Raw genomic sequence first — 13,331 nt, 5'->3', positions numbered from 1 at the left:
GCTACATCTATGCATATGACAGCTGCCCAAACACACCCAGCACTGCTATATCTCTATATGACAGCTGTCCCAGCACACTCAGCCCTGCTATATCTCTATATATGATAGCTGCTCCAGCACAACCAGCCCTGCTACATCTATATATCTCTAAGTATTGCTATACAGTAGATAGATATATAGAGATATAGCAGAGCTGAGTGTGCTGGGGCAGCTGTCATGTGTATAGATGTAGCAGTGCTGGCTGTGTTTCGGCAGCTGTCATGTGTATAGATGTAGTAGAGCTGGGTTTGCTGGGGCAGTTGTCATATATAGAGATATAGTAGAGCTGAGTGTGCTGGTGCAGCTGTCATGTGTATAGATGTAGCAGAGCTGGGTGTGTTTGGGCATCTGTCATGTATAGATGTAGTAGGGCTGGGTTTGCTGGGGCAGCTGTCATATATAGAGATATAGCAGAGCTGAGTGTGCTGGTGCAGCTGTCGTGTATAGATGTAGCAGAGCTGGGTGTGTTTAGGCATCTGTCATGTGTATAGATGTAGTAGAGCTGGTTTTGCTGGGGCAGCTGTCATATATAGAGATATAGCAGAGCTGAGTGTGCTGGTGCAGCTGTTGTGTATAGATGTACTAGAGCTGGGTGTGTTTAGGCATCTGTCATGTGTATAGATGTAGTAGAGCTGGGTTTGCTGGGGCAGCTGTCATATATAGAGATATAGCAGAGCTGAGTGTGCTGGGACAGCTGTCATATAGATATATAGCAGTGCTGGTGTGTTGGGGGCAGCGGTCATGTGTAATGATGTAGCAGAGCTGGCTGTGTTTCGGCAGCTGTCATGTGTATAGATGTAGTAGAGCTGGGTTTGCTGGGGCAGCTGTCATATATAGAGATATAGCAGAGCTGAGTGTGCTGGGACAGCTGTCATATAGAGATATAGCAGTGCCTGGTGTGTTGGGGGCAGCTGTCATGTGTATAGATGTAGCAGAGCTGGCTGTGTTTTGGCAGCTGTCATGTGTATAGATGTAGCAGAGCTGGCTGTGTTTTGGCAGCTGTCATGTGTATAGATGTAGCAGAGCTGGCTGTGTTTTGGCAGCTGTCATGTGTATAGATGAAGTAGAGCTGGGTTTGCTGGGGCAGCTGTCATATATAGAGATATAGCAGAGCTGAGTGTGCAGGGACAGCTGTCATATACAGATATAGCAGTGCTAGGTGTGTTTGGGCAGCTGTCATGTGTATAGATGTATTTTTTTTTTTTTACAGTCAGTTGTAATGCAGCCTTTATGGCTGTGAGGGTAAATGCTTTGCCACTGATTCACTGATAGATTGGAGGTTGTGGGTTCGAATCCCAGACCAGGAGACTTTAGCAGACAGTAAAATTAGATCACACTAGTGGCTGTGAAGGGGCCCTGAACACGATATTTAACTAACTTGAAAATAAACTGTCACACACGCTGCTGGGGCGCCGGGCCCCCTTGGCAGCCCGGGCCCCGAAGCAGCTGCTTCCCCGGTAGTTACGCCACTGTCTGATGTCCTGATGCACGGCTAATAGTTATAGGGTAGTCTACTGTTTTTTAGTAAAAAATTGGAACTAAGATGTGTATGTAGACTTGTCATCCACTTGAAGAATGTGTAAAGAACTTGAGCCACAACCAAAAGGGTTCAAACAGATGACTGATTTGACCCCCGCTTCTCTAGTGACAGCGAAGAAGAGCGGAAAAACAACCGAGTAAAACAAACAGGAGAGTTCAAAGATGAGCAGGAGATGGTCACCACCAAGCACATCCACATCACTCAGGCCACTGAGACCACCACCACCCGCCTCAAGCGTACAGGAAACCCAACTAAAATTGATCTTGGCGCAGCTGCACACTATACCGGAGATAAAGAGAGTCCAGAGCTGACCTCATCTGCCAGCCATCCAGCTACAAACAAGGTCTGCACCATCTGTCTATTGTTCTCTATCTGACATTTTACAGTAGATCTGTCTCCCACGCCCAGTTATTTTTGTCATATTTGGAGGAGGCATACAAATATATATAGGGCTCCGATTATGCTAAATATGTCTGATAGTTGGACCATCGTAAGCATCAAAAGCCAGCCCAGCAACAGCTGCAAATAGTGTGTAAATCCTACTGACATGGAGCCAACTCAGTCTCCTGTTTGTGGCAGCAGTGTTGTGGAGCATACAGGGGTCACAGAACCCCTGTTTTCTTGATTGGTGAACGTTCCAGATATGGTACCTCTGCTTTCAGACACTTACTGCATATTCTGAAATGTTAAATGTCTTTGATAGGAGTTCCCCTTTAATTGCACTTGAAAGTGTATAAGCAGCCACATGGTTGTATCATACCAGTAGTCTCCTCTACCGTACTCTTCTGTGGTGTGAATTAAGTATTTGCTATCTGTTCCAGGCTACTTCTAGTGAGGGCAGTAAAAAAGCATCCAATGATCTGGTGGACCTACTGTTTGAATCAGAATCAAAATCAGGTAATACGCTTGAAGAAATGGGCAGAGGTTGGGGGAAGTTAAAAGGGTTTTCCAAGCTCAGGCAATGGGGGCATATCGCTAGGATATGCCCACATTGTCTGATAGGTGCGGGTCCCAGAGGTGGGAACTGCACCTATCTCGTAAACGCAGCCGCACATGCGCAGCCGCCCTCCATTCTTTTCTTTGGTGCCGCAGAAAATAGCCGAGCGATGGCTCTGCTATTTCCATCAGCCCCAAAGAAGTGAATGGAAGCAGTGGCTGCGCACCGATTCATTTTTATGGGAATTCCGAAAATAGCCGAGCAATCCGCATTGGGCATGTTGGATTTCAATATGCCTGATCAGTTTTTCCCAAGTGAGATAAGAGTGGGTCTGACAACACCCTATTCTTAAGTATGCATGTTTATGGTGAGACTCGTGAAATAGGCAGCTACATATGTTGTGTGTGGTCGACATCACCAAGGAGCCATGTGGCCTCTAGAATGGTCGGTAGGTTTAATGCACATTTCCTTTGTGGTCTGTAGTCTCTTTTGCTTGTTATTCTTGTGGTTCTAGAGTTCCTAAAGCTTATTTATCCAAGACCCAATTATTATAATTTTTTTTTGTGCCTCCGTATTTGGCCTCCCAGCAATTTCCCAAGCAGAACACTTTTTTTTAATGTTCTGTCCTGTTGGTCGTGCCAGATGGTTAGAATTTCATGTAGAGTTGTGGCAGCGTGGGCATTATGCCAGGCATCAAAAATGGTCTTTAGGGATCTCTGAGTGCTAGGCAGATGTTATGGTGCCACCTGCCTTGCCAGCTGTGCTGAGAGGACGGTCACGGAGTAGACATGTCTGACTCTGTCAAGAACGGACCCAGGCAGCACTGCTTCCCTCATTATGTTGTATGTGAGGAGAAGATTTGCACTCACTTTATTGCTTATTCATGATCAGTGTGTTTTGGTTTTTTTTTGTTATTTTTTTTTGTGTTGTACCCAATGACTTTCATCTGGACACATACAAAACTTAGAAAAAACAAACTTCTGGCCTCTTTATGTTGTAGATAGTGGTGGCTCATGACGTCTGTTCAGCCAGGAGTGATGGAGTGCAAACTTGAATGCTAGCTTATCTTGGCAGGAAACACAAGTGATGGCAATTTCCTTTGAGAGGAGTTAGTCCATGGTGTTTGACATGATATAGATATGAAAACTGTTACATGCTCCATTCTTATACTCCAATTTCTTTAAATGTTTTGTGTAAAGAGCTCTAGTGCAGACCTATGTGTCTCCATGGTTACAGACTACAAACACACCATTGTAGTCTGATATTACAGTCCTACGTTAATCCACTCCCTTTGGCCCATTTTCTTGGTAACCTTCACGCAGTAGATGGGTGAGCAGAGGCAGTGGTGGAACACATGATTGCAGGAACTGACTATACCACAGGGTTTGTTTTAAGTTTGTATGTAACCATAGAGAGACATAGCTCTTCATAGGAGCTGTGTACACCCTTCAGCAGGTATGATTTGTAAAGTGGCTTTTAGATGCAATTAAAGGATTAAAAATAACTGCTGCAAATGGACCCTTTTGGTGGTCAAAGCTCTTCATTAGAGGGGCTACTAATAAATGAAATACTTAGGGGTGTGTTAGGGATATGTTCAATCCTGAATACAGTATTTAGTTCCATGTTTCTGGTTTCTTATCTTTCACTTTTTTTTTATTTTTTCCTGCATGTAGGCTCCACTTCCGATCCGTTTGGTGGTTTTGCAGACTTTAATTCATCAGCTGCTCAGTCTTCCGTCATCCCAGCAACACAAGGTACAGACATACAGGAAAATTAGCCAAACTGGTGCAAAGCAAACTGGCTTAGTTGCCCATAGCCAACAATAAGGTTTCTGAAAAAAATGAAAGGTGGGATCTGATTGGATGCTATGTGCAACTAAGCCAGATTTCCTTTGCACCAGTTTTGATAAATTTCCCTTGTAAATATGAAATACTCAAGCAACCATATGGATAAGATATTGATGGTCTGGACAACTATCTTTCTATATGTTTTGCTTCTAGCAGCAGCTCATTTACCAGCATGTTTGATTTCTAGGAAAATTATTTTAATTTTTCAGGCTCAACAGCAACTGGTAATGGAGATTTTGGGGACTGGGGTGCCTTCAGTCAGCCAGGAACAGCCCCATCTGTACCGCCGACCGATTTGTTTGCAGTCTCGCAACAGAGTACCGACTTATTTACTGCTTCCCATCCGCAACCCACCCCTGCTGCCTCCAACACAACAGACCTCTTTGACCTCATGGGACCTACACACGCTACCATGAGCACATCCCAGAGTATGAACCTGTCTATGATGAGCTCTAGTTCTGTGGGAGTGACGCTTCCCGCGTCAAGGTCTCAGGTAGGGGAAAAAAAAGTTTTTCAGTGTCTGAATGCATTGCAAGTGGACATGTATTGGTAATGAAACAAAGGAAAATATGAAATGTAATATCTTGTGTCTTAGCCCTTGCAGAACCTCAGTCTACACAAGCAAAACACATTGCCTGCACAGGGAACAGACCTCAAGGTTCAAGGAAAATCGCTCCCATCCACCTGGTCTGACCCCAGTGTCAACATCTCCCTGGACAGTCTCATACCAGGCATGCAGCCCTGTAAACCATCTCAACCCTCTTTGAATGCCATGATGCAGCAAAGTAAGTGCTTCCTTTAGACAAACTATTTGGTGTCTGGACAGGGAGTAGTGGTGTGTGGAACCACAGATTACACTACATTTACAGCCATTCCCATTGATTTATTTCTTCCTGTATCAGCCTATGACATGTTCGCCACCCTAGTCACTGGTGATACAATCTTTTCAGAATACAATAAATCCATTCTTGAAGCGTACCTGAAGTTTGCATAATAGCTGTGCTTCTTTGCACAATCATAATTGTGAATGAATAGGCCTATTTTGGGGCTTCCCTAATGTCGTTTTCAGCCTAATTGTTCCCCTCTTAAACTGCACAACTAGATGCATTTCTCTCACAAGCAGGGGAATCTGCCAGCACTGTACTCCTGGGATGTCCTTTCCCTTACTGTCCACTGTTTGTTTTTCGCTTCGGAGCTCACAAACCAGATAAGGAGGGGGAAATCACACAGGCTCGGGCGCTCAAGTGATCCTTAGAAGCAGTTCTATTATCAGGATCTCAGCTAGCTCTGACACGCCCCTACTTCCATTCTGCTGTTTTCTGTGTCTCTAACTAGGGACAGATCTTGCCTGACAACAGGCAGTGGACTGCAAGTTAGGCAGAAGTAAGAATCCTAGTTGCCATGACTTTTACAGCTTTTTCTTTTTTTTTTTTCAGGCATATTTTTTTTAAATCAAGTGATTTAGAAATGTGCTAGTTACACCATTCTCTATTAAATGATGCGAATTTGTGTGAAAATACAGCGACTCTTTAATTTATGGACCATGTTAATTTGTCAGGGAAAGTAAAATTCAAACAAAACTGTCAATCTCATGCCATAGCAGTTCTAGTAAAATGACTAGTAATGAGCGAAGTGAGCTTCAGATCCTAGATCCAAAGTTGCTTTGCTCAAAACTTCGTTTGAATACTGTATGGGCTCCGGCGAGTTCAAATGAGTTATCACCGAAGTCTTGCAAGACTTTGGTGAATAGTTCAGCATTCGATTTTTAAAACTGAAAACCATTTGATCTCCATACAGCATTAAAACAAAGTTTTGAGCGAATCTACTTCGGATCTCGAATGATTGGTTACCGCGGTGTCAGACCCTCACCAATCTGATATTAATGGCCTGCCCTGAGGATTGGTCATCAGTGTCAGGAGTCTGGAAACCCCCTTTAATGCCCATAACATGGGAATTTGATGTCCCTATGTTGCCTATATGAAGGTATTTTACATGCCACAGTTATGGCGATCTGGGATTTAGTCCCTTTTGGACCTCGGCTAATAGTAATAGCCTGAGTAATAGATCGCTGTTACAAGAGTTCCAGGATTTTTTTTTATTAAAATGGAAAATCTGCACACAAAAAGTGACATTTTGAAATTTCACCTCTATTTTGCTTTAATTCCCGTGGAATACTTAAAGGGTTAACCCTTTAAAACCAGTTTTGAATAGTTTGAGGGGTGTCATTTTTAAAATGGGGTCATTTATGGGTTGGTTCTATTATGTAAGCCCCACAAAGTGACTTCATAACTAAACTGGTCCTTAAAAAAGCTGACTTTAGAAATTTTCTTAAATTTCTAGTGTCCTTAAAAAATTTACATTACTAAAATGATGCCAACATAAAGTAGACCTAATTTGAATGTAATAAATATTTAATGAGGCATCAATATCTGTCTTAAAAGCAGATAGATTCAAAATTAGAAAACAGTGAATTTTTTTCATATTTTTGTCAACTTTTGGATTTTTTTTTATAAATAAAGGCAAAACATATTGACTCAAATTTACCATTAACATGAAGTACAATGTGTCACAAGAAAACGTGATGAACATAGAGGATTGAGAATTTGCTCCCAGACAAACAAGTGTTGTATGCCTCTGCAGGCAAGTAATATCTGTCTGCAAGGTGGATCTCCCCTTCTTACAAATCTGTAGGGTGATATGCACTAGCATATTTGGCCTCTGTATCTTACAGATTCCTCATACAGTCACAGGATTGCAGTGAGGCTATGCAGATCACTATATGGTTGAAAGAACAATATGTCCGCATTAATATTAAAATAAAAAAATGGAAGCATGCTAGCGTCCCCCTAGAAGCACTAAATTCAATGCTTTTAGAGGAATACACAATCCGTGAAAGAGACCCTCACTCTAAGGTCTTACTACATGGCTGCAGTATGGTGTGCATTGGTGTTTACTTTTTCGGACCGTATTGGGGCTAAAATGCACGTTCAACAAGTCTCAATATGGGCTGAATCACTGACTTTTCTCTTTTTTATCCCACAGATATGCAGCAGCCTATAGGGATGTTGCCACAGAGCTTTGCAAATATGAACATCGGTGGAACCCCAGGCATGATGCCCGTCCGACCTCAAACCAGCCCCATTATGCCTGGTGGCATCGGTATCCCTAACATGATGACTGGCACTATGGGTATGGCAGGAGTCCCTCCCATGATGAACCAGGGTGTGATGGGCATGCCCACCACTATGGGAATGCCTATGGGATTAGCCCCTGGAGTAATGCCACCTAAACAAGATGCCTTTGCAAACTTTGCCAACTTCAGCAAATAAAAGCTTTATGCAGCCGATCCCACACAGATGGAATATTGAAGGATTTTCAACTGCGCACACACACGACGAAAGAAAATTGGGGGGGACCTGGAGGACTGGAAACAGTCTGGTCCTCCATGAAAAAAATATCTTTTATAAATGAATAAAAATGAACTTCCAGGCAAGCAGTTTGTAGAGGTGAGACTCTGGACGGTCTGGAGAGAGACTGCTCTGTAGTGAGCACTATTGCCTTTATGTACCAGACAGGTTTGAGTGGGTACACAACGTCTGCTATCAGGGTACGTGACAGGGCGCCTTTGTTTTTATTTTTTTTCCCCCTTCTCTCTCTTTTAGGTTTATGAATTACCTGGATGGGATTTGATAGACATACACATTTAATCTCTACATTCCCAACCTCATGAACAGTATCTGCTCCTCAACTCAATTGGGAACGGCTTCTTTTTTTATGTAGTGTAATATACAAGAAATGTTCTATTTTTCTCTAACGTGACTTAGATTGTTTCAGTTATTGCTGCTTCTAAGTACGTATGTCCTGCAGTGTAGACCTGCTGTCTCCCATGCTTCTTCTAGTCACCTCTAAGCTCACCACATTCCCAAGGGCCATGAGGTATATAGCTGGAAGCAGGACACTGTTCTTCAGCATCCATCAGTATGTTCGGGGTGTTTGGAGACATTGCTTGGATTTGTATGGGCAAGAATTGTTTTTCAGTTTCCCTTTTCCTTTTTCATTGCCCCTGCATGTTACATCAAGCCTTTTAGCCAGCAAACCCCAAAATGACCCCCTTAGCTATACTTCTTCTTGGTTCATAGTGCTATGTCACGTTGCTTGCACCCCTACATCATAGGTGTTACTGTTTGGCAGAAAAGTGCAACCATTGTTATATAAACTATCCTCCATTGCAAGCTTTAAATGCTTCCTGATTTCATGTAAAAAAGCTGAATCATTGCATAATGGAAAATTCATGCTACTTTTTAATATCCTATGTTCCAGGTCTTCAGTATTTTTATGTGTTGTCAGAATGAAAATGTCCATTGTTTAAGGGAGTCTTTCAGCTGTTTTGACTATTCTAAACTGCGGACGGCACTAGGAAGGGGCTGGGGAGAGCAGTACAAACATACCTTTTGTAGTGCGAATATGAAGTTTTATTCTGCCAGGTTCTGCTGCTGTAAGGGCCCAGATGGCGGTGCTTCCCTGTGACGTGTTCTCTCCATTGAGCTGCTTCACAGCCCCTCCCAACTGCTCTAAGTGACAGCTGTAGCATCCAACCAGGAGACCTCTACAGCTGCCACTAAAAGCAGATGGGAGGAGCTATGAGACAGCGCAGAGAGCACTTTACAGTGTAGCTCTACCTCCTGGACACCTGTAGGAGAACCTGGCAGAATAAAAGTTAATATTCACACTATTCCTGATGTATTTTTGCACTATTCTCCCCACCCCCTGCTTAGTACAGTCAGCAGTTTAGTATGGACAAAACTGTTCTTAGACTCTCTTTAACAGCCAGAGGCTGGAATTCTGTGCATTTGTGTGAGCACTACATGATCAGGAAGGGACTTACATTCACGGATAGCAAGCAAAAATCTTAAAACTGTGAGGAATTGAAACATATTTATGAAACAAAAATCCCTGTTGCCCATTAATCAGCAAATTATGAAATCAAAGTTGTGCTGTGATTGGTTGCTGTGGGCAGTATAGACAGTTTTGTAAACCAGCCACCTCCTCCCCCACCTCCCTCAGTATACCACAGTTAAAAAACTTTGCATAGTATGGTAGTTACCGGCATTTTTAAATACCCAGTTAGGGAATGCAGAAATAATTGAAGAGGGTCTTCTTTTCAAGCCAAAGCAGAGAGTTATGACCAAAAGCACATCCATGAATTACACAGAGCATTAATTTCAGCAGGAGGAGTGTAATACTACATTTCTCCTGCGGAGTTGCTGCAGCGAAGTAGAACACCTGCTGTCCAGTTTCCTCACAGATTATAGCTGTTATTTCAGGGACCCCTTTAACTTTTAGCTACTTCAATTTCAGAAACCCATTTCATTTTGAGGTCCCAGGATCTAGCAGTTCACTACAAGCTGCCTTGGCTATGTGGGAAATGTAGGGTAGTGCAGCCGGTCCCATAAGGCTCCTCTCTCTGGTCTCGCTGTTGTCCTCGTCTGCACAGCTAAGCATGATTTTAGATTTTATATGACTTTTTTTCTTTGTTCCCTCCTGCTTTTTTTCCTTTGTACATAAGGCAATGGATGGTGTTGGGAATCAGTTATGAAATAAATACAGATCTATATTATTACATAAAGGTGAGCTGTAGCTGCCTTCAAATTTATTGGCTTGAAATAAATATGTATAAAAAAAATGAAACCTGATTTTCTTAAAATGTTTTATCTTCCTTGTAGAAATCGTACTTGATTTTATTTTTCATGAGATGACAGGATGTGTATGAGTGGTGGGAGAGGGAACAGCATTTTCACAGAGTGTCGAGCCAACTGTTATTTCTTTGTCCTTACGCTTCTGTTTTAAAGGCATTGATCACTTACCTGTCTCCATAGCAGTCCAGATGTTTTCCACCATTAAACCTTCTGACCCGGGCTTTTACCTGCCTGCTTCATTCCTTCCGCCGTTTCGCACCAGCATTCGCACAGAGAGGAAATAATTACAATTTGAGCAAAGTAATTTTCATAAATAATTTAAGATTGTTTAATGACATCTCCTCGTGCTGACGGGCCCAGGGTGCCAGGTCCAAACGACGCTTCATCTCTAGCCCTACTAATTAGACCAAAATTCATGGGCTGCAGCTAATGGTGATGGAACATGATTCACAGCCTGAATAAGAGATGAGAAGCGGGGGTAATTAGCAGACTGTGGTTTTTAATCTTTCAACAATTCACCCTGTTTAAATTGGTTTCAAAGAATAGGAGCTTTCAAGTATTGTTACATCAACAGCTCCCACACTTACCTATTACATGGTGTCTGAACCACGCTGTGAGGATCTTTTAGAATGTGCTCTATATCATGTGTCATTGTCAGGATAATAGAAGGGGGGGGGATGGTAATGGCCAGATGAACACCAACTCCTGTATTACCATTCAGCTTTGTTCTTATATCGATCTACCAAAAGAAGTGAAAGGCTCGTAATATATCTAAACTGAATAACCAAAACATTAAAACCACTTCTTTTAACTTTCCATAAATTTACCAAGGGCCAAATTGTGATGACTAGAAAACTAGTAGTACCTGCCTACAGTGGTGCTTGAAAGTTTCTGAACCCTTCTAAATTTTCTATCTATTATGGCACAAAGGGGATTTCTGAGGATCTCAAAAGAAGAATTGTTGATGCTCATCAGGCTGGAAAAGGTTAAAAAAAAAATATCTTTTAAAGAGTTTGGACTCCACTAGTCTACAGACAGGTTGTGTTCAAAATAAATTGAAGATCAGGAGGACACTGAACAACACTGGTGTGCTGGCAGGATTGTAAGGAGAAAGCCACTGCTCTGGAAAAAGAACACTGCTGCCCATCTGCAGTCTGCTAAAGATAACCTGGTCAAGCCAGAGTTCTATTGGAACAATGTTTTGTGGACCAATGAGAACAAAATTGAACTTTTTTGGTTTAACCCCTAAGTGACCACCAATACACCTTTTTACAGTGGTCACTAAGGGGCCTTAGGCTGGGCCACTGCCTACTTGCAAAAGGCCCGGTCTGAGCTCTGCATGCGTCTTCTGTAGAGTGGGGGTTCTCTCACATGAGAGCTGTGCTTCTGCTGTAACGTCCCAGACTGGCAGGAGGAACGAGCCGGGCCATTTACCCCTTACATGCTGCAGGCAAAGGTGCAACACAGAGAGAGAGTATTCTCTCTGTCTTTCATCGGCACCCCGCAAATTAGATTGCGGGGTGCCAAAGCCAGTGTAGGCCCTGAGCCTGCCTCCAGCATTTCCCGTTGGGCTGCATCTCTCTGGTGCAGCCTGCTGCTCAATGTCAGTATAAGGGTTATTCACACGATCGTATTAATTTCAGTGGGGCTGCAAAAGATGCGGACAGCACATGGTGTGCTGTCAGCATCCGTTAGGTTCCACACCCACAAAAAATATAGAGCTTGTCTGCAATCGTTGACAAGAATAGGCATTTCTATAATAGTCCACCCGTTCTATTCTGCAAATTGCGGAACGATTCTGCACAGACGACATCCATTTTTTGCGGACCACAAAACATGACATGGTTGTGTGAATGCACCCTAACACGAACATTAAAATGCATTGCACTATGGGAATAGTGTAATCTATTTTAGAAGCAATCAAAAGATCACCTGTTATGGACCCTGTGTGGAAATATTAAATGGTTAAAAAAAAAAAAAAAGTTAAATCGATTTAAAATTAAAAAAAAATCCTTTTCAATGGAAAAAATGTTGGGGTATTGCCGCGCCTGTAATGAATCGCACTATGCAAATTATCATATAATTTATCCTGTATGGTTAATGCCGCTTGCTAATTGCTGCTTTTTGCTTGTTTGCCACCCAAAAGACTGAATAAAAAGTGATCAGAAAGTTTACCCCAAAATTATACCAATGAGAACTACAAGGGGTTCCGCAAAAATCAATCCCTCACACAGCTCTGTAGAAAGAAAAAAAAAAGTCATGGGATGTGGTGATGACAAAAACCTTTTCTTCAAAACAAAAACACTTGACAGGTAAGTATGGTTAGTATCGCTGGTCTGGGCATTGTGGGGGGTGGGGTTCAGTCTTGGATAACCCTTTTAAAGTTCTGGAATAGCCAAGTCAAAATTCTGACCTTTATGCAATAGAAATGTTGAGGAAGGACCTAAAGCGAGCAGCTCATGAGAGGAAAGTCACCAACATAATACTTGAAGTTATTTTGTATGAGCTAAAATTCTTCCAAGCCAATGTGCAGGACAAATCAAGTTACCGGAAATGTTTTGCAGTTTTTGCTGCACAAAGGGGTCACACCAGATGCTGAAAGCAAAGGTTCACATACTTTTACCATTCACGGACATGTTATTGGATCATTTTCCTCAATATATAATAAATGGCCAAGTCAGATATTTTTGACTCCTCTATTTGATTTGGTTATCTTTATCTATTTATTTAGGATATTTTGAAGGGTTCACAAACTTTCAAGCACCACTGTATAGTTGTCCTAGGAAGGAGAACTGGTAAACTGGCAACAGGTTCATGGGTGCCCAGGGCTTATTGATGTGTTTGAGCAATGAAAATAAGCCAACCTGAAAACAGAAAGGTGTCGGAAAATAGGGGAGATTTATCATGAAGAAAATTTTACCAGTCTGTGTTGCTATAATTTGCGTCAAATTTATAATGTTTTATTAATTTGGTTAACTCTTATGTCTAAAAATTTTGTTTTGAGACGTTACTCTACTTTTTATACCACTCCTTTAACTAAGTAAAGATTGCGACAACTTTTGGGACTTTAAAAAATCTTAGTTGATAAATCAGGCTTAAATCCGCTCCCATGCTAATCACACCCAGTTTCAACCCACTTTTTTAAAATGGACTAAAAATGCAAATATCCCAATGTGTTTGTACAAATAACCCACAAAAGTCGCCAAGCCCTAGGTTTTTTTTTTTTTTTTTTATTATTCTGAAATGCAGGGCTAGGTCAATTCCCCCATAGT

The 13,331-nt window shown here is 42.1% G+C and overlaps 1 protein-coding gene across 1 annotated transcript in view; it reads left to right on the top strand.

The window, feature by feature from the left end:
* CLINT1 (clathrin interactor 1) overlaps positions 1-10,280 on the top strand; it is a 74,147-nt gene extending 63,867 nt beyond the window's left edge. The window contains exons 7-12 of the mRNA XM_044281253.1: positions 1,685-1,922; positions 2,401-2,476; positions 4,190-4,270; positions 4,573-4,856; positions 4,959-5,148; positions 7,406-10,280. Coding sequence (XP_044137188.1) covers positions 1,685-1,922; positions 2,401-2,476; positions 4,190-4,270; positions 4,573-4,856; positions 4,959-5,148; positions 7,406-7,692 — 1,156 coding nt within the window. The 3' untranslated portion in view covers positions 7,693-10,280. The remainder of the gene's footprint in view (positions 1-1,684; positions 1,923-2,400; positions 2,477-4,189; positions 4,271-4,572; positions 4,857-4,958; positions 5,149-7,405) is intronic.
* Positions 10,281-13,331: the final 3,051 nt, after the last annotated feature.

Source organism: Bufo gargarizans, chromosome 2, assembly GCF_014858855.1.
Source record: "Bufo gargarizans isolate SCDJY-AF-19 chromosome 2, ASM1485885v1, whole genome shotgun sequence".
Lineage (NCBI taxonomy): Eukaryota > Metazoa > Chordata > Amphibia > Anura > Bufonidae > Bufo > Bufo gargarizans.
Note: the sequence above shows the minus strand (reverse complement) of the source record. Positions and strands in the feature narration are given on the sequence as shown.